Source organism: Tinamus guttatus, unplaced genomic scaffold, assembly GCF_059628265.1.
Source record: "Tinamus guttatus ecotype Peru unplaced genomic scaffold, ASM5962826v1 Tinamus_guttatus_pri_ptg000004l, whole genome shotgun sequence".
NCBI classification, from domain to species: Eukaryota; Metazoa; Chordata; class Aves; order Tinamiformes; family Tinamidae; genus Tinamus; species Tinamus guttatus.
Genome location: NW_028288538.1, coordinates 13,027,947 through 13,055,280, shown reverse-complemented (window position 1 = coordinate 13,055,280; position 27,334 = coordinate 13,027,947). Strand labels below are relative to the sequence as shown.

At 39.2% G+C, this 27,334-nt stretch overlaps 2 protein-coding genes across 3 annotated transcripts; both read right to left on the bottom strand.

Moving 5' to 3' along the window:
• Positions 1–1,145: 1,145 nt before the first annotated feature.
• On the bottom strand, positions 1,146–17,198 carry LOC104572171 (testis-expressed protein 9). Of its 2 annotated transcripts, XM_010219323.2 has the most exons (7): positions 17,102–17,198; positions 16,353–16,531; positions 14,188–14,270; positions 11,890–12,063; positions 9,623–9,757; positions 8,960–9,094; positions 1,146–1,298 (listed from the first exon to the last, which is right to left on the bottom strand). In XM_010219323.2, the coding sequence occupies exons 3-7, from the start codon at positions 14,230–14,232 to the stop codon at positions 1,221–1,223; spliced, it is 567 nt and encodes a 188-aa protein (XP_010217625.2). In that variant the 5' UTR covers positions 14,233–14,270; positions 16,353–16,531; positions 17,102–17,198; the 3' UTR covers positions 1,146–1,220. The 2 variants fall into 2 exon arrangements, with proteins under 2 accessions (XP_010217625.2, XP_088383177.1); XM_088527051.1 differs by lacking the exon at positions 9,623–9,757.
• On the bottom strand, positions 16,327–25,375 carry LOC148596394 (testis-expressed protein 9-like). The gene is made up of 6 exons (XM_088520926.1): positions 24,972–25,375; positions 23,137–23,200; positions 21,472–21,545; positions 18,217–18,265; positions 17,102–17,178; positions 16,327–16,519 (listed from the first exon to the last, which is right to left on the bottom strand). Exons 1-6 carry the CDS (start codon positions 25,373–25,375, stop codon positions 16,327–16,329), a joined length of 861 nt encoding a protein of 286 aa, XP_088377052.1.
• Between the last annotated feature and the right edge of the window lie 1,959 nt (positions 25,376–27,334).

Below are 27,334 nucleotides of genomic sequence, written 5' to 3'. Positions count from 1 at the left end.
CATGAGGTCAGTACCACAACACTGTTAAAAACTGTTTTCTCCAGCAACTTTACAGAAACCTAAGCTAGTATAAATTCAGACGTATATGTCAGTATGGACTTTGTGATTATCTTAAAATACTATTTTTATTTTTGATTTGAAGATTCAGCATTAAACTATTAAAATACTAATGTACTAAAATGTAGATTTCTCATCTTGAATGGCAGGTCTGAGTTGATTGTGTCACTGCTAGTCATGTCCTTAGTTTCTAGCAGGGTTTAAGTGTGAACAGTTGCTTTCTGAGGTCAGAATCATTGTCTTCCTGTTGAATTCCTGTCTTTTAGTGATAAACCTTAGGTGTCTTAGGTGTCTTGTTCCTTATAAATTACTCCAAGGGAAGAAGCCACTGAAATAGCTGCAAAATTACGAGAGATTCATGCATTCCAGCACAGACTTTTACAGTTTTTTTTTTAATTAATGTACCCACAATATGTTCCGCTTACCTACACTCAAACTTTTATCTAGTTCTTGATTATGATGACACCATTATAATGTCTTTAAGGAGGCACCTGTGGAAAATAGAGCTGTTACTCTGACTCCATCCCTAGGTAATATGTGATGGCAGGGGAAAGATTTATTTTTGCCAGGCAGGGTATAAGGTGTGACTGCTAAAGCTATCACCATTTCTATTAAACAGATGTTGAGGCTTACACTAGGCAGAGAACCTGGTTAGTTGGTGCAGGGCAATATGTTGCAGAGAACAGACAATACCCGATACCTTAAAAACTTGTGTTTTTAGAAGGATGTGACATTGTCTTCTCAAATGGATCATAGATTTCTTTCTTCCTGCTGCATGAGAAGTTTTTTGAAATGAGACAGTCTTCCCTTTAGCCCAAATACCACCTTATCTGAGGCAATTTTTAAATGCTGAGACAGAACGAGCTGGTAACCGGTTACTCGGTGGAATATTCCTTGCATGTTTTGTGCTTGTCTGCTCAGTATGGACTGAACAAATTTGGCACCAGTGCCAAAGAGACTTAGATTTCATGGGATGTTGCAAACCATTTATCTACTTTTTTTGATTTTTTTTTTACAAAATAAACAATTTCAACGTAAGCAAATTGAACACTATGAATATAATGGAAACATATAGCTGTAATGAGCAATGGGTACTTGTCTACAGTGCCAAAATAAGATGCTGTTGGGCTTGTGTTTCAAGCAGAAGCTGCTTTTTCATTGAATCAAGAATTTCCCCAGTCCAGCGCTTTCATGAATTCCTCTTCCGTAAAGGAAAGCATCTTAGCGGCTTCAATATGCATCTTAAAGAAAGGAAAATAAATTAAATTAGCTAGAAGCAGAGAATAAAGCAACATGAATGACTAGTATAAACTCCTATGTAGCTGGAATAAAATACTGGATGTGCTCTGTCATTCTGCTTTTTCATATTTGGGTATTGATGGGCAGTCGGCTGTTCCAAGCTGTCACGGCTATTCATAGTTTCCTGCAACAATCCTATTTTGTAGCATTAAGGTAAGCTAGAAAAAAAGAAAAAAAGGAAGGTGGAGAGGAAGGGGAAACACATGTTTTGTACTAAATATCATAACTTCCACTCTAAGAAACCATGAACTGTAACTTTTCCTTAGTTTCTTGCATTATCTTACAGATACGACACTTTCAACAGGGCCTGGAAATCACTGAAGAATGTGACATTCCTTGTATCACCTTAAGAAAATTTGTGCACTTTCAAGCTGATCAATATTCCTCTCAACTTTAGAGCTCCTACAAAGCAAATGTCACTAAGATTCCTACTTAGCTTCTGCTTCTCATACACGTACTTAGCAAAAGAAATGTCCTGCAGTTATAAATGAACATAAGCAGCACAAAACAAAGAGCATTAAATGGCCCCAGCAAAAGAAACTACCCCTCAAGAAGCAGCAGCAGCCAGAAAGCTCCCTCCACTCCCAGTGAGGGGAGCAAAGGTCCCACCTGTTCTACTCAGCCCTGTCCTCACACCAAGAACGAGACATAAACTTTTACCTGTGCTCATTTAAAGGGGCAAAGAAAATGTCCAATCTAAGTAATTTTATTTAGAATATGATTTTTTTAATGTTTTGAAGCACAGGAACTAGCTGGGGTATAAAACAATCTGTCAGCTGTCGTACAATGATCTGTTTTCACAAAAAAAGAGGATCCAACTCCCAGATGTAATACAATACCCTCCAGCTCTGTCAAACTCACAGTGACTTCCCCCAATGTTCTCTTAAAACTAGTATTTTCTATGAAATTCTCACTTTCAAGGCAAGCAGAGAATGGGCTGAGAGAGACCAATTTGAACACCAGCAACTGCCAGCTGCAAGGCATCCTACTAGGGCACTTGAACACCATTTTGAGATCCTGCCCCTATCATTCCTCCTGTGGTAGCTTGTCCTGCTCTTCAGTCTATCTCTACTTACTGCACAGCTCTGAATCTAGCACTCAGTATCACACAAAGGGCCCAAACTAAGTATTTTCTGATGGATTCGGTAAAAGTCCTTGCCTAAACAGAAGCGAAGCTCTTCAGCTGATTATGTATTTTGGTGAAATGTGAGCTTTGCCTGCCCTCCCCTTTTCCCAGCAGAAGTTATAAAAGCCCAAGCCATCACCATTTGCCCTCAGTTTCTTCCAACCACAACCTGTTTACAAGAATGAAAATTAACAGCAACGGTTTTCTGTAAGTAATGTTTTTAATAACAAAGAATAAATAATTGTCTCAACTGTATCTATCTTCGGTTCTGGTGCAGTGTTTCTTTGTTAAATGTATTTAGTCAAGTTTTGTGATGTTCCCTGAGGTTACGCTTCAGACTCAGTGTTACAGAACTATGATCCCTTGGCTCCCTTTCAGCGAGTTAACGGACCCCAGAATGACAAGCCGGTGTGACGGATATGCTCCTTCCCCAGCTCATCCTGACTTCTCACACGTGGCCCTGTTCAGGTGTTAACTACCACATTATCTGATCCTGGTAGTTGCCTCCCTGATTTCTTCCCCCACCCAGACATCAACCATCAATAACAGTCCTGATGGCCCTATCCTGATGGGGAGATAAGGCTAACTGTGAGTACATCAGCCAACAGTCATTTCTGAATTGAAAGAATGACTATCAGTCAATCATCTTATCCCATAAATACGGAGACAGCCCAAGAGCCCATTGAGCTCTCCTTGCATGGCAGCGGGCTGCACGCTGGGATCTCCCCTTGAGCAGGGACGCCTCTCAAGGATACTCCTCGAGGTTAAGAGATCCTTCCCACTACAGATTTGTGGTAAGTCACTATAGCGCGCCTTTCTCTTTTGAACTTGTAAACCTTACTTTGTGCACAAATCCCTTAGACATAAACCGTTGACCAGGTCTGGGACTAGGACTGGATTCAGCCGCACCCAGACTCCTCTCAGAAGGAGTTTGGAAAGCAAGGGGGTCCAGTCTGAACCTCGTGACCCAACGGGAGGGTGTCCTTGATAATTCTGTGTATATCTTGAACCTCCATGCAGTAACTAATAAGTGACCTTGCCATAGAATCTCGTGAAACCATTGTCATTACCAATAAAACCTATTCCTATTTCTTTCCCACGAGTGAAGTGCATTTTGTCACTCACCCCCCACCACCACTCGTTCCGTGACAAAATTGGCGTAGTCGGCAGGATGGCAAGTTGTATCACTAATTATTTACGGAGGCATGGAGTGAACCCGAGTCCCAACTTCTCAGAGGAGTGGGCTCGTGATAACTGGCATGATTGGGAAGCTGTGGAAGAACATTTAAAGTCGGCTAGAGGTTCCTTAAAGGATGGTAAAGGAAAGGGTATTATTTGTAAGATGCTGGGAACTTGTCTGGAAGCCGCAAAACAAGAACGTAAAGAGAGGACTAAAACAGAACAGGATCTTAGAGTAGAAATAGAAGGAAGGAAAAACACTGAATTGCTGTTATCCTTAAAGATCCAGCAATTACAAAAGCAATTACAAGAAGAACAGGAAAAGAGGCAAAAATTGGAGGAAAAGGTAGAAATGATGCTTTTACGGGCTCCTCGCCCTCCTGATGTGGTACAAGTAAAGAAACTGATAGTATCCCCTGAGGATTGGGATGGGGACATTTGGGGAAGTTCCCCCAGTTCTGAGGATAGTAGCTCAGACAATGACAATGACCCCTCATATCCCCCCGAACCTCCTGTATATGAGGCTCGACCTATAGTGAAAACAGAAAGAACTGACGGACCCCGAGGTGGTGCTCCGCGATACACTACCAGGACTATTCCCTGGGACCCTTTACAACTAACCAACCTACAAGAGAAGTATAGCAGGAAACCAGGTGAAACAGAAACTGAATATCTGTGGCGAGTCTGCTTGAGTGGTGGAGATCGGATAATGCTGAGTGGAGATGAAGCAAACGGCTATTGGGGCCCTGGTGTTTTCCTAAACCTAGGACCTGACCCACCAGCTACTCCCCACTCAATCACCAGCCGAGTGGCCTACTGGGCTGGAGGAATAGATGCAATGGACCGGGGAGAACCCTCCATAATTCCTATCAAATCATTAAGTGACATATCTATTGCTGTCACAAAAGCTGCCTGTATCCAGGCCATGCATGAACGAGGGCCTGACAATGCGCCCATATCTGCTATAGTGAACCCTGCAATGCTAAAACCACTGGTAAGAGGTGCCCCAGCCATCCTTAAGCACTATCTGGTGGCCAAACGGGATGAGATAAGGCAGGACACCGAACACAATGAGCAATTAGGTATTAATGACCCCCATCGACAGCTCCCCACTTGGGCTGAGCTAATGCACGGCATAGCTAATTATGGCCGTGAGATGGGTTGGTGTGATCCTAACAACAATGCAAACTCTAAACCCCAAAGTGAACATCACAGAGTGAGACCAGTAAAGCAGGGAACTGAAAACAAGCTCAAAGGGAAAGAGCAGCAGCTCTTACAGACTGAATTTAAGAAATGTAGGAATGAAGTATGGAGAAAAGCTCTGGCTCTCGGCATTCCAAGAGCTGCTATACAAGGTAAACCCACAAGCATAATTCTCAGTCTCGTTGAAGCATTCCAGAAACGAGGTAATGGCGAAAGGAAGGAGCGTACATCGACTCCTCCAGTGCCAGACCCTGGAAAAAGAAACAATCCCTTCTCTCACCTTAGAGAAGAACTACAAGAAATGAGTTCAAAAAACGAGTAATGCCGGGGAGACAATTGGGCCTGCCTGTCCGGCGAGTGGAGGCTTATCAGTGGATAAGTGATAATGGCCCATCTATCCTAATTCCTGTTGGTCCTCAGCGACAATTAGTGAAGTTTTTAATAGATACAGGAGCACAGATCTCAATACTAACAACACAGAATGCCAAAAAGCTGGATGTGCAACCTGGACGGCAAAAAGTTACCATTACTGGTGTGAATGGAGCAAGTGTTGTGTGTCAAACTGCCAAGGTTAATCTATGGCTCCCGGGTGAGAGGCGTGTGTTGGCTACTCGCTTTGCAGTTAAAGATCATTTTGAAAATATTTTAGGCTTTGATGTTTTAAATGGACGAACCTGGCATTTGCCAGATGGCAGTATATGGTCATTTGGATCAAACATCTACCCCAACCTGGGTAGAAATCGGGAGGCTACAGTGTGTGTACTTCGCACAGCCCCTGCACTCCCTGATTCAAAAATTACTAATGTACCGCAATACCCAATCTCTGCTGCGGCACAGAGTGGCATCTCTGAAGTCGTAGCTGACTTGGAGAAGCAACAGATTATCTCTAGAACCCCAGTCTGGAGAAAACAGGACTGGCAGCTATTGCTGGGTATAGCGAGAAAAACACCATTTAAAATGGGATGGGTGAAAGCTCATGCTAAGGATAATCAACCAGCCACAAAGTGGAACCAAAAGGTAGATGAGTTGACTAAAATTAGGAAAATCACCTTAGATCCTGAGTGGTATCGGTTGGGAGAATGGTTACATCAAAACCTAGGTCACACGGGTAAGGAAGCACTTTACTTTGCTGCACAGAGTAGAGGCTGGTCCATAAACAGGAAAACTTGTGAAACTATTCTCACAGAATGTCCTCAGTGCAGATTAAGGTTGCAAGCAGATCATCCTGCTAAAGCTCCACCTCTACATATCAATGAGGGAAAGCCTTTGTGGTCTACATGGCAAATTGATTATATCGGACCATTCAAATCCTCTGCAGGATATCAATATATCCTCACAGGAGTGGAAGTGGTCTCTGGGTTGCTTCTGGCAACTAAGTGTAGAAAAGCCAATGGGCGGAGTACTGTGCAAGGACTATTGTCTTGGTTCTCACACCTACCTACTCCTGATTTTATCCAAAGTGATAATGGCTCACATTTCTCATGTAAAGAAGTGCAAGATTGGGCAAAGCAAGAAGGAATTCAGTGGGTATTTCACAGCCCCTACTATCCCCAATCAAATGGGATGATAGAAAGAGCTAATGGCTTGTTGAAAAGGAGCCTCAACCCACACAAGGCCCAATGGGATATCCGACTTCCCAAAGTGCTCCAACAATTAAATAATCGTTATGGGCCTACTGGAAGCCCTGTAAGCAGAGCATTCTTTGTGAAAATTGAGCCTAGTGCTCAACCTAGAGGTAAAAGAGAATGTCCAACAACATTACAGCCAGGACAGCCCGTGATGGTCAATTTACCATCCATTGGTACTGTGCCTATGACTCTAACTAAACCTCACGGCCCACTTGCCTGGGAAGCTACTGATAACAGCGGTGCAAAACATAGAATTAGCGCACGATGGATTTTTCCTTCTTTTTAAAATGGGGTAACCTGTTCGGTCTCACCCCACCGAAACAAGTTTCTATTTTCTCTTGCAGCAGCACGCAGGACGAGAGATGGAAATGCTGTATTCATGTTGCTATTCCAAACGCTGGCAATAGTACTGACCTGTGATCAAAGAACCCCAGTGTGGCCACAGTCACATGCTCGTGTTAAGTATACTGCAAGTACAGAAATTGATTCTAATGCCTGCCCCCATTGGAATGAACCTTATGTTGGTGAAAAAAAAAATCTGCTACAACATGACAACTTGCATCAATTGCTGAAACGCATCCAGGACAATGGACAAAGGACTCTGATCACTGTTCATCACGGTACAGAAGAAATACACCATGTTCTGGAAAGAGTGAAAAGGGATGGAGAACACCACTGGTGGGAAACCCTTCTTGGATGGTCGCCAATAGCAACGGGAATTTTTAATCTCATGCTTCATCCAATTGTAATTTTACTAACTTTAGTGTTATTAGGTCTATTATAATCATATTGTATGTAAAGGTCTGGTACATGACAAAACAAATAACCAAAATTCAACCAGCCAAAATGTATAAATTAGTATGTAACAGCAATACTTTATGCTAACTATGTTCACTTGCCATGGACCTGTAAATGCAAAAAATTATTAATACACTATTTATGGCACAGAGGCAAGAGGTGACCGTACCACCACTCTGTGATGATAAGATGAATTGACTATAGTCACGGGGTGGAGTGTGACGGATATGCTCCTTCCCCAGCTCATCCTGACTTCTCACACGTGGCCCTGTTCAGGTGTTAACTACCACATTATCTGATCCTGGTAGTTGCCTCCCTGATTTCTTCCCCCACCCAGACATCAACCATCAATAACAGTCCTGATGGCCCTATCCTGATGGGGAGATAAGGCTAACTGTGAGTACATCAGCCAACAGTCATTTCTGAATTGAAAGAATGACTATCAGTCAATCATCTTATCCCATAAATACGGAGACAGCCCAAGAGCCCATTGAGCTCTCCTTGCATGGCAGCGGGCTGCACGCTGGGATCTCCCCTTGAGCAGGGACGCCTCTCAAGGATACTCCTCGAGGTTAAGAGATCCTTCCCACTACAGATTTGTGGTAAGTCACTATAGCGCGCCTTTCTCTTTTGAACTTGTAAACCTTACTTTGTGCACAAATCCCTTAGACATAAACCGTTGACCAGGTCTGGGACTAGGACTGGATTCAGCCGCACCCAGACTCCTCTCAGAAGGAGTTTGGAAAGCAAGGGGGTCCAGTCTGAACCTCGTGACCCAACGGGAGGGTGTCCTTGATAATTCTGTGTATATCTTGAACCTCCATGCAGTAACTAATAAGTGACCTTGCCATAGAATCTCGTGAAACCATTGTCATTACCAATAAAACCTATTCCTATTTCTTTCCCACGAGTGAAGTGCATTTTGTCACTCACCCCCCACCACCACTCGTTCCGTGACAGCCGGGTTGTGGACAGGGTAGATATGAGTGACTACTGCATCTTTTTCATTCTCAAACTGGAATGTCTCACCGTGAATACAACAGGAAATATGAAAGGACCACGCTCTGAAGGCCCCAGGTCTCTCTGCAGAGCCCAGGGTGCAGCCAAAGCCCCGCTCGAGAGCGGAGCTGCAAATCCTCGCTGCAAGCTCCAGCCAGGACAGTCACTATGCAACACTGGGACTAATAAATAATACAGGCCTGCAGACACTAATCTGGGAGGCACAAACTGTTATAGGAGATTTACTGTCTGAGATAGCGAAGTTTGTGATTCAATCACATAACACAGAGCAGACTCAGAAGTGCAGTCTTTTTTTTTTTTTTTTTTTCCTCCTTAGACTGGTGGTAGCCCAGAAGTCTCTGCAGCCATTTTTTTATAAACAGCAAACGGCAGGAACTGCTGCAGCAGAGTGGGCATCCTGAAAGAGGGGAATGAAAATTCTCTTCGAATGGGTGAACGGTGCACATGTAATCCCAAACTGGTACATTATCAGTTCCAGGCTCAACTCAAGAATGTCCAGCCTTTGCTATGGAGGACAATTCTGGCAACACAAGCTAACAAAACTGAGGCTGCTGCTCTTGGTCTCGGGGCTCTAGTTACACAGCGTGTTACTTGACATCTGACACACTTAAAGTTGCCTAGTGAAGTAAAACAGTATTTGTGCTCTTACCTTTTGTCTCTTTAAAACATCTATCAACTTCAACTGCTTCTTAAAACCTGTCATTAGCTCTCCTTTTTGCTTCTGCAGTTTCTTGTTTTCTGTTTTTAATTCTTCAATTGTTTTGAGTTCTTGGTTAGCTGCATCCTACCACAGAGGAAAAAGAAGAAACTTGTTATTCCTGGAAGTGGTGTTTTAAGCAATTAAACTTGGAATACCATAACAAAATGACTAACAGTAGCCACACAGGACATTCCAGAAAAGAAACAGAATGCGCCAAAATATTCCCTCGCCAAAGCCTAGAAGAAGAAAAGCAAAACTCAGATAGCTAGACTTACTGGCACTCCAGGGGAAACACAAGAAGCATTCATATTGTTGTTTGCCAGTGTATGTATGAGGGATGTATATGTACTGCTCCCTGGTTCTAAACACATCTAATTTTCAAACAAAAAGGAAAAATACAGATAGACTATCACTTTGGTTTTTTTTAACCTCCAGCATAGGTTCTAATGGTAACAGGGGGCATATTGAATCAAGCTGTTTGGTGACCAATTACAAGTCAACTTGGGAATTGTCTGTGAGATACAAAACCTGTAAAGTTGTTCACGTTTTCTGCCTTATTCTAGCATTTTTGAATGATTACAAGTTTAAATTTGTTTTTCTAAGCCACTGTACCTTGTGACTTTGCTTCAGTTTATTCAGCTCTGCTTTATACCTCTCTACTTCTTCCACAGCCCTATTTAAGCGAACTTCTGTGGCACTCTGACTGGTTGAGGCCTGCTTTTGTGCACGCTTTAGCTTCTCTAATTCCTATGCAAGAAGTCAAAGACAAAAACAGACATTATGAATAATGATACTTAATGGATCCCATATAAGCAATACATTTACATCAAGGCTCATTCTTGAAATCCTGCTGTAGACTTTTTTGCCTGTGGACAGAATTAGTCTCTAGGCCCATAATTCCACTGTTACGACATCTCCCTCTTTCTTTTTCTTTCCAGAAAATCTTGACAATGTGTCTTTTAAAATTTTTAATAGTCTCTTCAAATATTGTGGAGCCGCTCATGTAAGAAAGACCAGAGGACTAACAGGAAAACCTTCTGTGCTCTGTCAGAAGAAACATACACCCAATCTTGTGACAAATTTTGGAACAGAGAATAGTATCCCCAGCTGCTTTTCCCCCCTGATTCTTTTAACTCTTATTCCTAGATAGTACCACAAATCACCATTCAGCATTATAAAAGCTAAGTCTAGCTGAAGGTGGCTGAGGGTGATAACTACTTCATCTAGGAGACAGTAACTCAAGTGTTTACAGCAACAGTGAAAGCAGTTCCCTCTTATCTCCGAGTAGTTCACAGATCTGCAAGCAGGAAAATGAGAAAGAGGCCAAGTTGAGGAACAGAGTAATGAGATTAGAGATCAGGGAATACAGAGAAACAAAGACAAAGTAGAAGAAATAAGAGAAACAATTTTGGAAGAAAAAGCACATCTTGACAACTTTATGGAAAAGCTGTAGACTTCTTTCTTTTAACTGTAGGTTCAAAAAGACAGGTTCATTTAACAAAAATAGGGCAGAGAGGAGGCTTTTAAGCTTTTACCAGCAGCCTATTTTGTTTCTGAGCAATTGTTGCAGTTTTCTCAGTTCCACCTGAGCACTTGTGGTCGTTAATCTAAACTTCCACATCACTTATTTTATAAATATGTTTTTTAATGTGTTTATACTGTGCCTTAAGTAAATGTCTAATTGAGAAATCTATATGGCAAAAGCGCATTTGAAAGAAGGGACATCTCCTAAACACCGGAGAGGTGATCTGCACGAGCAGCAGCGCAGTCTGGCTGAGGAAGCCACAGCGACTGCTACCACTGAACGTTCTAACAACAGGTTGAACAAACCTATGTCCAAGGTGGTTCAGGCACAATCTATCCTGTTTCGGTTGGAGACAAAGGACTAAGTGACCTTGTAAGGTCTCTTAGCCCTATTTTTTATTAGCTGGAGAGTAGAATAACTACACAGGTATTTTTCCTGATAGAATCAACAGTTAAGATACCTACTTAAGTGATCTGAAACTTCAAAGTAACCACAAAAAAAAGACCACTCACACTTAGTACGTTTTAAAATTTCAGTATTACTTACCATTAAGATGAAAGTTTGTACTGCTGCATTGCAATATTTAATGGAAGTATAAATAACACTTTGTTAGGCTACAGCTTGTGTTCAGTTTTCCACAAATTTTTAAATGATGCAGTAACCCACTTATATTACATGTTTGATTTTGAAGGCAATCTCTCTAGCTTCGAGTAATTAAAGAAGAAACACATGCTGCTCCTAGATTAGGTTCCAAACAAACAACAATGAGTATTTCAGCCATCTGCTGTAACTAGGCACATACACAATTTTGCATATGTGACCCACAGTCAGAGCCAGGTTCATTTTGATTCATCCAAATTGCAGCAACTAGTTCTGAAACAGTCTGGTTTCAATAACAATTAGGCATCTTTCTTCCACCTCCAGAAAAGTGCAGGTGTGTTTTTTTCCCCCCCCCAACATTCAGCATGTCCTACAGTTATAATAGAAGTATTATTTATAGAAGTAATTTTTAGTAATTATCATCAAAACCACAGAAATTTCCATTGCATTTTCCAGAATTCCACCTTTGTTCAGTTTGATTGCAGTTTCTGAATAGGTTGTTTTGCCTCTTGTGGATCTTTTATAGAAGAATGTAATTAAAATATAGAAAAAATATTAGTGTAGAAGCATCTACAATAGAAAGAAGAGAAAAAACATCTAACAGAATATAGTTTTCCTTTCAAAAATACAATTTATCAGAGATAGAAATTTTAATGAAAAAATAGTTGGCTACGAATCTGTAAATCTCAGGTAAGAAGGTGATTTGATGCTTTTATTCCTTTTTTGAGCTAAATGAGAGCAGTATGTGCCATACCTTTTCTAGTGCTACGACCTCTTGTTGTAATCCTTCACTTTTTTTGTTTGCTTCTTGTGACACCACTTTGTACTTCTCAGTCTGAGACTGCTGCAGACTGATTGTTCGTTGCAGTCTAGCGTTCTCTTCCATAGTATCTTTAAGCTGAGATTTTAAATTCTCATTTTCATCTTCCTGTTGAACAGTAATTGTGAAATTAAAAAATTTTTTGAACATTGCAAGGAAGCAGTAGGATAACGTGATGCTAATGTTTTTAAATAAAAGGTAACACCAATGTATGTGTTGGAGGTATGATGATAACCAGTACTACTTTTTAAATTATTTCAAAGTGATAAGATATTTCACGACAGATTTCACAATACTTTGAGAAAGGAAACCATATAATTTAAAAAAATAATGCTTAGAGCCACAGTTTGCTAAGGCAGTACTTTAGAAAAGAGAAATATTTTTCCTTATTATTTTCTACAGTCTTTTATCTATGACTGTCTTGTAGTATGTAAAACAAATCTGATATCCCATAATTCAAAGCTTACTAATACTCACCATCATTATTTTATAGAATAATACGAATAACAGTAGCACATAAATAGGGACACACTAGGAAAAAAAGGTGGGGAAAAAAAAAAGAGAGAACATAATTGCTGCTAAACCAATCCATTATGTTTGAGAAGATTATGTGCTTTCTACTTAAAAGCAAACTAATGTTCCAGGGACATCAAATATTCTAACAGAGGTTTCACTTAACATCAAGTGAATCCTGTATTAGCTTCATGACCTACTGACAATTACATCCCACTTCAAGCATTATGATGCAAAGGCATTTTTCTTTTATAATCTTTTAAATATTGTAAATGAATATTAATGTGAGAAAGTTTGCAGATATACTAACCCCCTCACAGCACATGCTAAAATAGAGTTTCTATGAGAACAAGGCTTTATCTCCTGCCCTCTAAAGCCCTAGGACACACGTGCTTTACCACAAATAGTGGGTGACTGAATATACCTCAGGAACTTCTACTTATTTACAACTGATTTATTGCTTCCTTATAAAAACTGTACTGTGAATTGAAACAAGCAAACAAAATATCTGTTTCAGGGCACTACAAATATGAAATTTGTGTGACCTTGAGAGCACCAGTTATTTCTGCAACACACAAAACAGTAACCAAAATGATACATTTACAGGGTCTGTGCTGTGGAAGCAAGAGGATGGATACAGGGATTTCTTCTGTCATCTCATAAAGCCCCTGAGCCCTGTAGTATTTTGAAACGGTGTGATGAAATTCAGCAACTGCTGACAAAATGGTATTTGATTTGAAATCTACTGTAACAATTTTCTTTGGACCACAGCAAAATTGAAGTATCAAAATGTACAGACAGCTGTACATTTTAATAAAAATGCAACAATAAATTATCAAGGAGAGATATAAAATACAAAACTTCAATTCTTTATAAAGATTTTCTTTAGATATCCATCCACATAAAGCTAAATAACATACTCCTTAACCTTAAATCAAAAGCTTGAGAGAAAACATGTTCCTTGTCAGAATTATACTCTTAGTGTCATGATCAGGTTTAGGCCTGGAGACTAAATAGAAAAAAAAAGCATTCTGAAGTTAAGAGATCACAGCTGAGAATAATCCACTCGTGAGAAAGGGGGAGTTAGCTCAAAAACCTTGCTTGATTATACATGCATGAAAAAGAGAAGGGCCCTCAGGCAGATGGACCCAAACCCTTTTAGATTTTAGAGCTCAACAGATGCTTAACCACCACCTAAAACATAGTGCCAGACAAGGCAGGCCATAGCTGTTAGTAAGGCAGCAGTTTGCTTTACCCTACCTTATCATCTCTCCAAATACAGATAACAATCCTTACAACAAGGGTAATATTGAAAATGGAGAATCCCTGGCTTCTATTTGGACAATAATATGTCACTTAAATTGAACTGCAGAGCAGCACTTCCCAATTTTTTTTTTCTGCCCTGGACATCCCTGGTATCTGAGTTTCTTGAATGTCTTTGCTCATCACTCTGCCTTAGCTTTCCTTCTTTCCTGTCTCTGATTCATCTTCCCAAATTTTATCTGACAAGCTTTTAGTCCAAAGACCACAGCTGTATACAAAGTATTTCTCCTAACTCTAAGTCCTTAGAAAGTTTTAAAAAAGAGAACCTTAGCTCTTGAATATATGAAGTTGAAGCAACAACAAAAAATCCTACTAGGAAAACTGGAGGCGAGGGAAAACTATTGTGATTATTTGTAGATAGACTCCGTTTCTACTGATAAAAAACTCAACTCTTACCTTTTTCCTGCATTCACATACTACATTATCCAGCTCTTCCTGCATAACACGTAACTTTGCTTTAAGAAATCTGATTTGAGTTTCTGTGAACATAAAAAGTTACATTTGATACCCACAATTTAAGTATTCTCTGAAACATAATGTAATGCAGAAGAGATGCTACCAAGCAGGATCAAACTAAGAACTCATTTTTACCTGCCCATTTTTAAAAATACACTACACTAATTGTTTACAATTATTAAACAGAAATAGGCAAACTAAAACTTATCTTTCCAGATAAAAGCATGGCAATTTTTTATTCTTAGGCAAAACTTTGGATAGATTTTTTTTTTTGGGGGGGAGGAACTCAGAATCTTTCTTTCTTGCTTGGCATCCACAGCATCCCATGACAAAGAATTTTCCAATTTAATGATGTATTATGTGAAATAAAGCAGTCCATGTAGCTTGTTTTAATTCCAATTTAATAAGGCATGTGCTGGTTTTTGCACTACTAAAATACAGTTTTTCCTTTACCGTTAGTGATTTCATTACAGAATCTTTCATATTTCTCTCAATGTTTTTTTTTTCCAATCAGCATTACTTTGCATTTTTAAAGGTGAATATAATTCTCCATTTTATTGTCCTATTCAGTATTATGTGATTCTTTTTCTATGTTGGCATGCTTAAAACTTCAATGTCACTTTTATCTACCTTAAAATCAGTTTTGTCTATAGATTCCTTTAGTTACTATCTTTCCCTTTTTTCAGACTATTCTTCTGTATATTGAATGGTGTAAGGTTCGTAACAGATTGCTCTGCATGACAGTAACTGTGAGAAATGCTTGTTTCTCTACGCTATCCTGTCTCTTGTTTTACTCTGGTTTAGTCCCCAGACAACTTTCCCTTATAACTTGGTCTGCTTTGTTTCAAAAACAAAGTTTTTGTTTTCAAAAACAAAAGCCATCTTTAAGACATGTGTATTATTCAAAATTAGGTTGAATTTTCTCAGCAGATCAAGATAATTAAATAATTGAATTCCTAATTGGTCAATTTTAATCACTAGGTGAGGCTGATAAGGAGGGAGTGTCACTTGATGGGAGGGTCTTTCAATTACAAAGTAATGAACAGTTCAGGAGAGGGAAATTGAGAGAGGTTTCTCCCTCTTACAGGGGTGAATAAGGGTCTTGAGCTCCTGAGATGACATGAAGCAAGACTACCTCTTCAGGTATTTTGTTTATATATGTGTGTGTATATATACATATATATGTTCCTGTGTGTACTAGATAAACTTTTGAAGACTCATATTTACTTTGATGTTTTGATGTACTTTTGCCATTGCTTGTTATAGTAGTGTTAAAATATTTCCTACAAAGATAGACCTTGAGAAAAATAACATGCAAGTTGCTGGGAAGGTAGTAGAATAGCTGCACTGTAAAGGAGAGGTGAGGAAACCAAGTCCAGGCAGATCCCTGTGGAACGCAAGGGAAAGGACCATGCTATGGAAGTTTGTGAGCATGAGTCTAATACAGGCACGGAAGCCTCATCATTCCCTGCTAGGGAATTAGTTTCCCTGCAACACAACTGACTTACTCTTTAAATCCACTTCAGTGTGAAGCCTGTAGTGGTCTCTGAGTCAGCTGCTCTGCAGTACCCTAACACATTAAAGAGGGAGTTCTGATCTGGGAGGCATTCAGCGAGTTCTAAATGATGGATTCAAAAAGCCAAGTCAGTCCAGAGTATTTTTTCAGTTTAGCTTATAATTCAAGTTGGAGGCACAATCCTCAATATTCACAAATCTGCTCTTGACACACAAGAACTTCTTATTACTAGACACCAAAAGTAACTGCATTACCTTGAATTTATGTGGTGTACTTTCTAAAGCAATTTATTTTTAGTTCAGGAATGAGAAGTACATAAATATGTGTTTTGAGAGACTTATCAAAGGAAGGCTTGCAGAGAACTAATTGAGATTAAAAATCAAACTATTTGTATGCTTCTTGTTTGGTGACACCAAACTGTTAGATTACATAAAGAACTAAAATCTTTTTTCTTCCCATAATATAATTTAAGGGATGAGAAGTTCTTCTATCATTTCTGGAGAACTTCCCTTTCTCCCTCACCCTGCATCAAATAAAGAATTTCTAACAGGAAGCAAAAAAAGCTACTCCTTGATAGGAGGAGACCTACCTGCTCCAATTTCATTTCCAGCACTTGGAATAACATCATCATCCAGACAATCTGGCAAGTCGCTTTTCTCTAGCTCTTCTTCAATTTTGCTTATTGTTTTTGCTAGAGAATAATCTGTGCAATCCTCTAGTGCTGCAACATCACTGGCATTTTGTATTTCTGTATTTCTTATTTTTGAACTAGGAGGAAAAATAGATTTTTTTTTATCTATAATACTTTTAAATATAGCAAATACAATAACTTTTGTATCCAAAGTCCCTTAACTAAAATAACTTTATCATTCATATGTCCATGAATAACGCATCAATGGCAGCCCAAGACTCACCAAAATAGGATTATAGTTAGACCCTGGAGGACCTGGTTTTTCCCATCTCTTGCCCAGTCACAAATCACAGTTTTCTTCTTCACCACCTAAGTGTGCTTCCTTAGGCTGCCTCAAACAATAGAGACAGGCAGGCATCTTTTATTGAAACACAGGGCTTACCTATTAGCCTTGAAGTGGAAAACAAGTCTCGTTCTTGTAATACTAATCACGTGTTCACTATTGATTTTAGGTGCTCTAGGCAGGTAAACTGAGATAGCTACATGATGGAGCTGACTGGGGTGGGGAGATAAGGTTCCGTGCATTTGTTTTGCAAACATAGATATATGGATACAAGAACTTATGTTATGCAGGCTTATACACGTATGCTGATAAACAGAAAGGGCAGTATTTTATTGCAGAAGAAAAAAAATGTATAACTAATTACCTCGAAGATGGCCTTTTTCCTTGACTGCCAGAGTACGGTCTGTTCTGAGCCACGGAATTACACTTCTTGTTTGATGGCTACAAAATTTTTCCGAAAGCAGTGGGCTTTAGTTAGGAATGACTCTTTGCTAGCATCTTTTCAATTTTCCTATGTTCAGACTCTAGGATACTTTCAAAGTGTGACTGTCCAACTTTCAGAACTTCAGAAAAGCACAGCTCTTTCCTAGCTTGACTTGTGCAAGTCTTTATCTTGCAAACTGTGTTCACATATCCAAATTACAATACAGCCAATAGTTGCTTGTTAGTGGTAGCTTTTTGTATGCATACATATGATAAATTAATGCATAAGCAAGGTTCTCGGTTATTAATATATTAACTATTGGACTATCAGAAAACTTTTTTCTTTTTTTAGGAACCCTATTTATTCCCTGTAAAAGGAAGCTCTAGCTATGTGCTTGTAAGATCTCTCTCAAGCAAGTCACTTTCAGAAATCCGCTTTCTCTGTTGTACTGTAGCAAACAACTGGAACAACATTCTTGGAAGCTTTAGTTCCTCTCACAACAGATTCAATCTAATTGTGGTTATACTACTACATTTCATAGCTTCATTCCTAACTTTCTTTTCACATTGTATTTTCCTTCTTGTATTGTTATTCTGACTAATCTTTAATTACTATATTTGAAATTAAATAGTAGTATCTTTAGCATTATACCAGGGAGAGAGGAAGAAGGCAGACTGAAATATGTTCTACTAGTTTGTCCTTAGTGCTCTGAACCTGCGAACCTCAAAATACTGCACACTTCTGAGAAGTAACAGATATGGCCTTACAGGAAAGAAATATAAACATAAAAATTAAATGGTGGAAACTCCACCCAGCTACCAGTGCTACTGCCTGGCACCATCCCAACTTCCCTGCCCTCCCACCCCCAAAATAAAATCTAGGGTACCTTGCTCCAGCTGTCTCTTTACCATTCTGCTTTGAACATCACTTTATTTTTAAACCCCGTTCCTTTCCCCATATGTCATCTATGATTCAGCATAGCCTCAAAACCAAAAGCAGTATTTGGAAATTACACTGGAACAAGATGTCAGTCAGGATAGTTTTGAGTTTGTTACCTTGACATGTGAGCGTGTGAAAGAGGTGGCTTCAGGGTAGAATGAATCTCTGCAAAATAAATACAAAATAAAAATTAAGCAAAGTTCACAGAACTTGAGCAGCAAAACAAACTTTCTGCAGTCAACATTAATAAATCTGTCACAATCAGGAGACTATTTAATACATCTAGAGTAAACAAAGTAGCTAAGGTGGGAACACCTGAAGTCTAGTCTCTAACATTTCAGGTGATTGCTGCAACTATCAAGCTATTAAATCAATTATTTGGGGAGGACTTGCACAGGATGCAGAGTGTTAACAGCTTCAGGAGACAAACATTTTCAAAGCTCAGTGGTCTACACACTTACCTGACCTACATTCAAATTTCTGAATACCCATGGAAGGAAGATACAAGCCCCTTTGTTTTTGTATATTTAGAGGAAGTGCTATGGTGTGCTTATATTGACTGTTGTCAAGTGAATTGACAGGAACTGTCAAGTGAGTTAACAGATAGAAACACTTTTAAAAACTATCCCGACAGAATTTTCTGAAATATATATAACAAATATTGTATCACTTTATCTATGTAGAAAAAAAAAGAGTAAATAAAGCAGCTTGCTTATCTGCTTATTTTCCTAAATATGATAGGTTTTAGTTTTTAAACTTCATGTTAAATTTTTATGTTGGAAACAAGCAGAACTTTAGTATCCCATGTATTTTTCATTCTAAGTTTTTGATATATAGACTTATTTATTTTTTTCCAAACCTTCAGTTACATGGATCTATGTTAATGCACTGCAAGGTTAGTTTTGTGTTACCTTCTATGTTTTCTACTATTCAATTAACACGGAAGCTTACAAAAGTTCTGTAATAAAACTTAAACATTTTATTTTTGGGTTCAGTTGATTTATACAAAGGTTTAGATTTTGCCTTTGAATATGAACTTCCATTCATCAACAAGAATTATCTGCAAAAAGCTCCAGATTTTACTAATCCAAAAAAAGGAGGGGGAGGGGGGGAAACCCTAGAAAAATCATCTTTGCGTGGATGGCAACAGACTTCAAGAATAGGATGATTAGTTTTTGTCTGTTTACCCTATTTTCTTCATGCTTCCCTCCTATTGGCTAGCTATAGAGGCATGCAGAAAGCTTGGATCTGCTGCCACAGAAATATCAGTATGCATTATTCTGAAAGATATGAAAATACAACAACCTTAATGCTCAAAAAAGCATGCTGCTTTCCATTGATAGACTATTTTTAGCCTGTCTGTTGGCTCAAGGATTTATTAAAAAAAAAAAAAAAAAAAAAAAAAAAAAAAAAACCCTCACTGCTCAAGCAATTTGAGGAATTCATTTAAATGTTATTGGTTTCTTTCTTCTCCCCTTGGCATGACAACTTATCTGTTTAAAGCCTTCCCAAGATGGCTGTATACAGCCTTCTTGGTAAGTGCCACAAAGTGTAAGAGCTGAAGAGACACAGAGACGAGTGGGGGGCTGCGCACGGGGCGGCTGCCGCGGAAGCCCCCGCGTCGCGACGCCAGCCGTGCGTGTGAACACGGGGCACGTCCCCGAGCGGGCCCTTTGTTCGCAGCCCGTGCGCGTGGCCTCCGTCGCTGCGGGCCTGGAAACAAAAACCACCGTGATGCAGCGTCACCAGAGCAGCTGTCTGCTCTCTGCAACTGAGGCTTCCGTGTGAACACTAAACTACTGGAATTCCAGAATTACACCAATTAATAGATTGACTTAAATATTTTTGGTGGGCTTTGTTTTTGTTTTTCAGACCTCTGTTTACTCAGTTTTTCTAAACTGGTCTTTTTCTTTCTGATCCTATTAGTTTGCATCAGTCTTTTCCCCTCCTTCCAGTAGCTTTAGCATTTATATAACTCCTTTCAAAGCAATCTTGGATATTGGGTTATGGATACTGTTTGCTTTCACAAAAATATGTATATATTAAATACTTGGAATTAATCCAGTTGACTAACCTCAATGTTCATTCATGGATGTGTGTAGACAAATACCGACATGCAGTTCTGTGTTGTACTTGTTTTGTTTTTATTACAATATGGGATTTCAACTCTTCTTTCTAGTAACTGTTTACCACAACAGAAAGGGAGGCTGCCTTTTTTTTTTTTTTTTTTTTTTTAAATGGGCAATTGGTGTATTGGCTGGTAGTGACATGCTAATTGTCTGCACTTTACTATATACATATTTTTTCCCCTAGCATTTCCAGCTCCATCAGAACTATTAACTCCCTTTGTAGGGCTGATTCCTGCAATCATACTGCTTGGAAAAGAACCCTCCTAACTCAAAGCTGGTTTGAATTTTAAATGTCTTCTCTCTAGTATTCAGTCCCTCTAAATCATCACATACTTGCTGTCATATCTTTTTGTGTACTGAAAAAATCCCTTTACAGGTATACAAAACTTCACTTTTTGTTTTAATTAGCTCTTACTCTGCACAGAAGCATGACATCATCTTCAGCACGTTCACAAATATAATTTCAAAACAGTTTCCCAACTGCAACTTAATATTTGAAGCAGCTTGTAGTTTGATGTTGCATCTTTCTTTTTGACATTAGTAACATCATAAATTTTGGAATTTAAGAGAATCTTTGATTAAATTTATAAATCTTAGATTGACCCTTTTTTTTTTTTTAATGCTATCAATATAGCAGCCCTTGAACGGTTACATATTCATGTTGTGTATCCAGTCTGATACTAACATGTTCAAATACATGCCAAAAAGTGCTGCTGTTCTTATATTTATGAAGGCAAAAAGGTAAGTCTGCCTCAAGTGTAATGATCCCCAAGATCCTGAGGGTGTCAGCTGAACCTCTGGCTGTCTAAGTGTTGTTGTTGTTTTAGTTTTGTTTTGATCAAGCACTTCTGGGAGGGATTTAGCACAAGTTAAATTAGAAACAAAAGAATTAGTATCTATTCCCTCCCACTTTTTCAACTGAGCTGGTTTTTTTGTTTGGTTTTTTTGTTTGTTTGTTTTTTAAATTACTGTTTTGTGCTGCACATAATGCATGTTACCTTTACTTACACTTAGTCTCACAGATGTAATACTTGCAGCAACATCAGGGTTATTGCTTGAAAAAACAGTAACACTAAAGTCTTCAGTATTTACTTTTTCAAATTGTAATAAACTGTAGACTTCACTAGTACTTGTCTAGTATGCTGCAATGGAGGAAACAGGGTTATGACTTAGGCAAGTTGGAATGCACAGGATTGGAGGCAAAAATTACCTGTAAATATCCAACAACTATAAAGCACATACCTCTGTTTGCCAGCTTCGCATGACTTGTCTGTTTGTACTGAAACTGGCCTGGATAGTATCTCTTGTTGGCTTTTCTTTATTGGGGAGAAAATTGGGAAGCTAAGTCATTTATTGGTTAATATCTTCTGCAATAGAAGTATTATGTGTTAGTAAATAACAAGACTTTGAGTCTACCACCCTGAAGCAAGTGAGCTGTCATGAAAAAGAATTTCTCAAACATATGGCTAAAAATCATTGATATCCTCAAATGTTTACAACGCATACTTTCCTTTTTGCGTGTAAAACTTTTCACAGAACTTAACATCATCTGAAATGCTGATACTCTGCCTCCTTTCTCTGAAACGCAGGAATAGCATAGGTGTACCAGATGCAACATATTTTCGGTTTCCATGCCGCATAGTTAGCTTCAAAAATAGCTGTATTGCATAAGGACCTATAATTTGGACAGTGATTTGCTGTAGGTACATTAGAGAACAACTTGGCTGAACACTGAATGTTTAGATAGCTTCTATGATAGTAAATTACAGTTAGAAAGCATAATACAGTACTAAAAGCAGTTATCCTATTCAGAATTTTTAAAAACGAAGACTTGTTTTTCTTTTGTTAATGTGTATTTGTGCAATTTAGCAGTGCCATGTTGTATTTTAAGTGTTCTAAGAATATTAGTTCTCTGATGCCTTCATTTAAAAAAAAAAAAAAAAAAAAAAAAGTGTGTGGGGGGGGCTAGGGGGACAATTGCTCTTTTTGCTGGACTCTAAACGAAAGAGATTAGCTGTTATTTGGGATGCTTTACCTGCTTCTGTTCAAAGGCCAAGCAGTTAGCTTTAGCTTACCACATCCTCCTCAGGAGAAGAATCCTTTCAAAGGATAAAGGATTAAAAGAAGTTTCAAGCATAGACAAAGAGTATATGAGAATTACAGATTTTCTGGAGTTTTATAATTTGTTTGTTAAGCCTTATTTGAAGGATTACAACCCTATAAGGAATATATCTAATATGCCGGTCACCCTTCTAGTTAATCATATGATAGATGTGATGCTTCTTCCTTCAAGTTTGTCTGTGTATTAGCCAGACTTCTTTTACATGTCAAAATTTCTACCAAAACTTTCCTATATCTGGTACATAGACACACCAAAGTTAGAGAAACAAAATGCTGACAAACAAAACATTTAAAAAAAAAAAAAAAAGGAAAAAAGAAAAAAAAGAAAAATAAGAAAAATAAGTGCTTAGGTTTGTTTTTTTTTTTTTTTTTTTGTATGTTGCTAATTCTTGGTATTTCTTTCATTTTGAACAATGCAAATTCTATTGCACTAGGATGTTATTGCAGCAGTACCTGGCTTTCAGACACCAAAATAGCATTTCATTTGTTTAAAAGACATAAAGCCATCTGCAGAGGCTTTGCTTAAACATAATAGACATCTACATAACTTTATATATAATCTGCACAAACTTGAGTCACTTATATGAACATAATTGCCTGTAAAATTGCATCAAAACTACTTCTGAATGCTTTTATTAAAAGTTTACAATCTTGAGGTTGGGGAAGGCTTAGGTTTAATTTGAAAACAAAATATCTTTACTGACATGGTAAAGATTTTTCTGAAACTTGGACCCCATTTATGTGAACCAAGGCTAAGCTATGTAACAGTCTTCCCCTTCGACTCACCATTATTTCTTCAGCTTGACGTACCACCTTTTCTGTTTTTGCTTCCAATTCTGCATTCAGTCTCCTGAAAGAGTAAGAATGCTTGTCAGTAAGCTTCCAAAAGATTTAAAAATAAATGTAGACATGATACTATCTGTCCCACCTAAGTGAAGTTTTAATAACTCCTACAAAGAATCACCAAAATGTACTTCAGAGTACTAACCAATTCATGTTTCAATTTCCTAGGTTTCTCTCAAGTCAATAGTAATAAAACTACTGATTAGCTCAGTCATATATATGTACTAAGCAGTAAGGCTTAGATTGTCATCTTTACAAGCTCTTGCTTAACTTAGTAAGACCTGCCCTTGTCACATGCCGAATATTGCACCTATAAATTATAGAAAGTCAAAAGGAATAAAATGAATGATGGGAAGAATGGGGGCGGGGGGGAAAGAGGAGGGAAACCTTACTAACCTAAATAAGGTGACAAAAGATTTTTATGTTTTTTGGCCTGTCCTATGATTTTGACTGTTTGTGTGTTGATTGCACCAGTAAGAACAAGCAAGGTTTTATATTTTCTTCCAAAATGATACCTCATTTGGAATTACATCAATATAAAACAACTACCTACCTCTAGTATTACTAGATGTGCATTAAAATACTAAGTTACTTCATAAATCAGTTTGGACTTATTCTTCACCTTGGCTGACAGTTGCAAAAAAAACCCCTTGCAGTCTCTGACGGTCAATAATGCTTACATTATTTATTGGAAATTGAAACTGATGGATTCCTACAATGATTGATGAAAGCTGACTGAAACTTTGCCTCCTCTTTAATTTAAAACGGTTGTCCTCTATGAGTATAGACAGTAAGCTTGTGTTTTTTTGTTTTTCTGTTGGTTTGTTTTTGTTTTGTGGGTATTAGTTATGTTTCTTTGTTTATTTTCTTATAGGCTAGAAAAGCAAACTGAATCCTGTGCTGTGCTATACCTTGATTATTGCACCATTTCCTTTATGGCAAAGGATTAGTTTTATATGCTCATTAGCATTAGGTTCTCAAGGAAACCTATCGTGACACAAAACAATGTTCATGACAGTATAGTAGAAAATCTTATGATTTTTTTCTACAAAAATAAATACCAATTTTCATAGAATGATTGCGTACAGCCAAAATAACTATAGATTTGTCTTCTGTATTACTGCTTAATGCACCTTTTTTTTTTTTTTTTAATTCCTCAATGCTTTCTGTTTTTTACTTCCAATCTTTAGCTGAAGTGTATACAGCAGGACTTGGGAGAGGAGTCAGGTATGGTCGCATCACATAACCACACATTAACCTTCCACTATGTATAGTGGCACAACTTAGTTACTTGATTATGTCATGTAGTTATTTTCTTCAGGAATTGTGGTAAATCTTGACCACTTATGGGGACAGAACTGGCAGGCAGGCATATGGGCACCTTAAAACATGGGGCAATGATGTGCTTTCTCTTCTGTAATTTGGTACTGTAATTCAGCTCTAGCAGCTGTAATTCAGCTACTGTTTTATGTCTCAACCGGATATTCGTAATCTAAACTCGCGAAATGGAAGTGCTGTGCTATGTAGATGAGGCACTGAGGGACGAGGTTGAGGCATGATGGTGATGGGTTTGCGGTTGGACTAGGTCTTTTCCTACCATTACTCTGATTCTACCTGTCGGCAGCCCGGCCTGCTCCGGCACGGGCCGCTCCCGCTGCAAGCGGCGGCCCAGGGCGGGCTGCTGCGCGGGGAACGGGGCGTTACGGGCGTTCTCGGCGCCGGGAAGGCGCCTGCTTTGGCGCAGGGTTTCTGCGGGGCCGCGCCGCCGGCCGCCTTACTTGTAGCGCTCCTCTCTGGCCAGCAGCGCGCCGCTAACCGCGCTGCTCCCCGCGCCGCCCGGCGGCCTCGGCGCCCGCGGAGAGGGGGAGGCAGCGCCCGCCGCGCGGCCCGGGCCCGGCCGCTCGCTCCGCGCCGCCGCCATTTTGTCCCCGCTCCTCCGCGGCGTCTCCTTCCCCAGGGCAACCGGGGCGGGCTGGCCCCTCGTCCCTCCTCCCGCTTTCCGCCGCTGTCCCGCCCGCTCCCCGCCGCGGGGGGCACCGTCCCGCCGCCGCCAGGCGGAGGGGAGGCGGGAGGCGCTCCGTGCCCCTCGCCGGGGGCCGTCGGGACGGCGCTGCAGCGGCCACCGCAGCCCCGAGCGGGCCCGGGCCCGGGCCCGGCGGCGCAGCCATGGCGCCTCCAACATGGCGGCGGGGTGTGCGGGAGGAGGTGCGGACTCTCTGGGTTCCTCTTGCTCCCACAGTTTGGCTTCTTTTCTTTTTTTCTCTCCCCGACTCCTCTGCTTACTGCTCTTTTCGGGTATCACTTTCTCTCCCACTCACTTGCTCATTCATTCATTTATTTTTCCTTTCACAAGTTACTTACTAATTGATGCTGCCACTCTGTAGACTAATCAAGTCTCTCTCTGACACTCAGTCCTTTATTTCCAACCGCTCTAATGCTAAGGAAAAGGTAGAAAAGCGAAGTATTGTAGAGTGCTGAGCTTGTGCCACATCTGCACCCTATGGGAGTATCATCCGGATAGAAAATGGAAGTGCTCAACAGTAACATTGGTGTTGCTGAAAATGTGGGGGAAAAGAATATACTTCTGGGCGGGGGGGGGTGTGATTTTTAACTCTACCAGTTAAGTTTTTGATTTGGAGGTCCATAGTAGACTTCCATGGAGGGAAAAGTGGATTTTGTTATGGAGATAAATTGTCGATTCCTCAAGAGATGGAAATTTTAAAGTTGAAGTGAGATTTTTAGAAAGATTTGGGGATTCAAAGAGAAACAAAGGAATTCAGAGAAGGGATGTCAGGGTGGTGGGATGAGCTAAATGCAACAACAGTGCAGTTGACCAACAGTGGCATCTCCCCCCCCCCCCCCAAATACTATTTGCAGAAATTAAAATTCATTTTAGTAATATAATTAATATTTTTGAAATTCTCATCAAATCTAGCTATAAGATCATGACATTAAAAATGCCAAAAGTATTAGCTAGAGGATCTCTGCTAGTTAGTTACTCCAGCAACAAAATTACTATTTGGGATTAGAGAGATTAGAGACACTGGTTTTCTAGTCAGCTGACTGTTAATAAGCAAAAGAGGGGTAATTTATGATATCATAAATGATTAAGTATGTTAACAAAAACAGTAACACAACTTTCTTTTTGTTTAGAGCCTTCTGGGAAGAATAACATATATATTAAGACTGCAGGTTCTGCACCATTTTTATAACATTCACTACATTAATACATGTACTTTTTAAAATTGAATTACCTTTATATCAGCTGGGTTTAGAAATCAACTACCTATGTTTTGAAATAGTATTAAAACTTTGGTATTTCTAAATAAATATTTCTTAGTGTTTTAAGTATTTCTCTGGAGAGACATAGAAAACATCCATAAGAGACTGTGTTATATTCTTGATACCTTAGTCCATTAAGGTTTTATCACTTTGAACTTGACCTGATGCAACCTTAACAGTTGTGGTTAATTCTGTAATACACAGTTGGTAACTGGGTAGCGAATAGGCTTATATTAGATGGCAACCAATAGCAAGATACATAAAGAGCTAGGAAAAATAAATCTCGGTATTTATCTGGAAGAAAAAAAAGCATATTAAAGCATAACACTGGTATGGTCTAAGACTTATCCAACATTATTTGATACCAGACTCTCAATTTCCATTTAATACATATTTTTTAAAAGCTAACTCAGACATCATAGTTGTAAATTCAAAATTTTGTCATTCCAAAGCTACGTATACCTCAGATTTAGATGAAGAATTCAAACAGATCAGCATTTGTGATCATTTTGAACTGTGCTTGGGACCTATTCCTTGTATCTTTCCATGATCTAGGGTAGCACTTCATCAGTCTTCTCTAGCCTCCATGTGTTTAAATTTGTTTTCTGAAATTTATTGATGGAGATAGCCCAGAATTAAATAGGTCTAACAAAATGTATACATTCCAAATCCTGTGGTTCCTTGCATTACCACTGCTTATCCTTCAGACAAGGAGGAGGTAGACAAATACACAGAACAAAAAAACAGTCACTGCCGCCGAGTTGTGCTGGACAAAAGAGTTGCCTCCCTGCAATGATGTTAGGATAGCTCATTGTAGAGGATATTGGAGAGTCAATATAAAGTATTGGCCTATGATTAT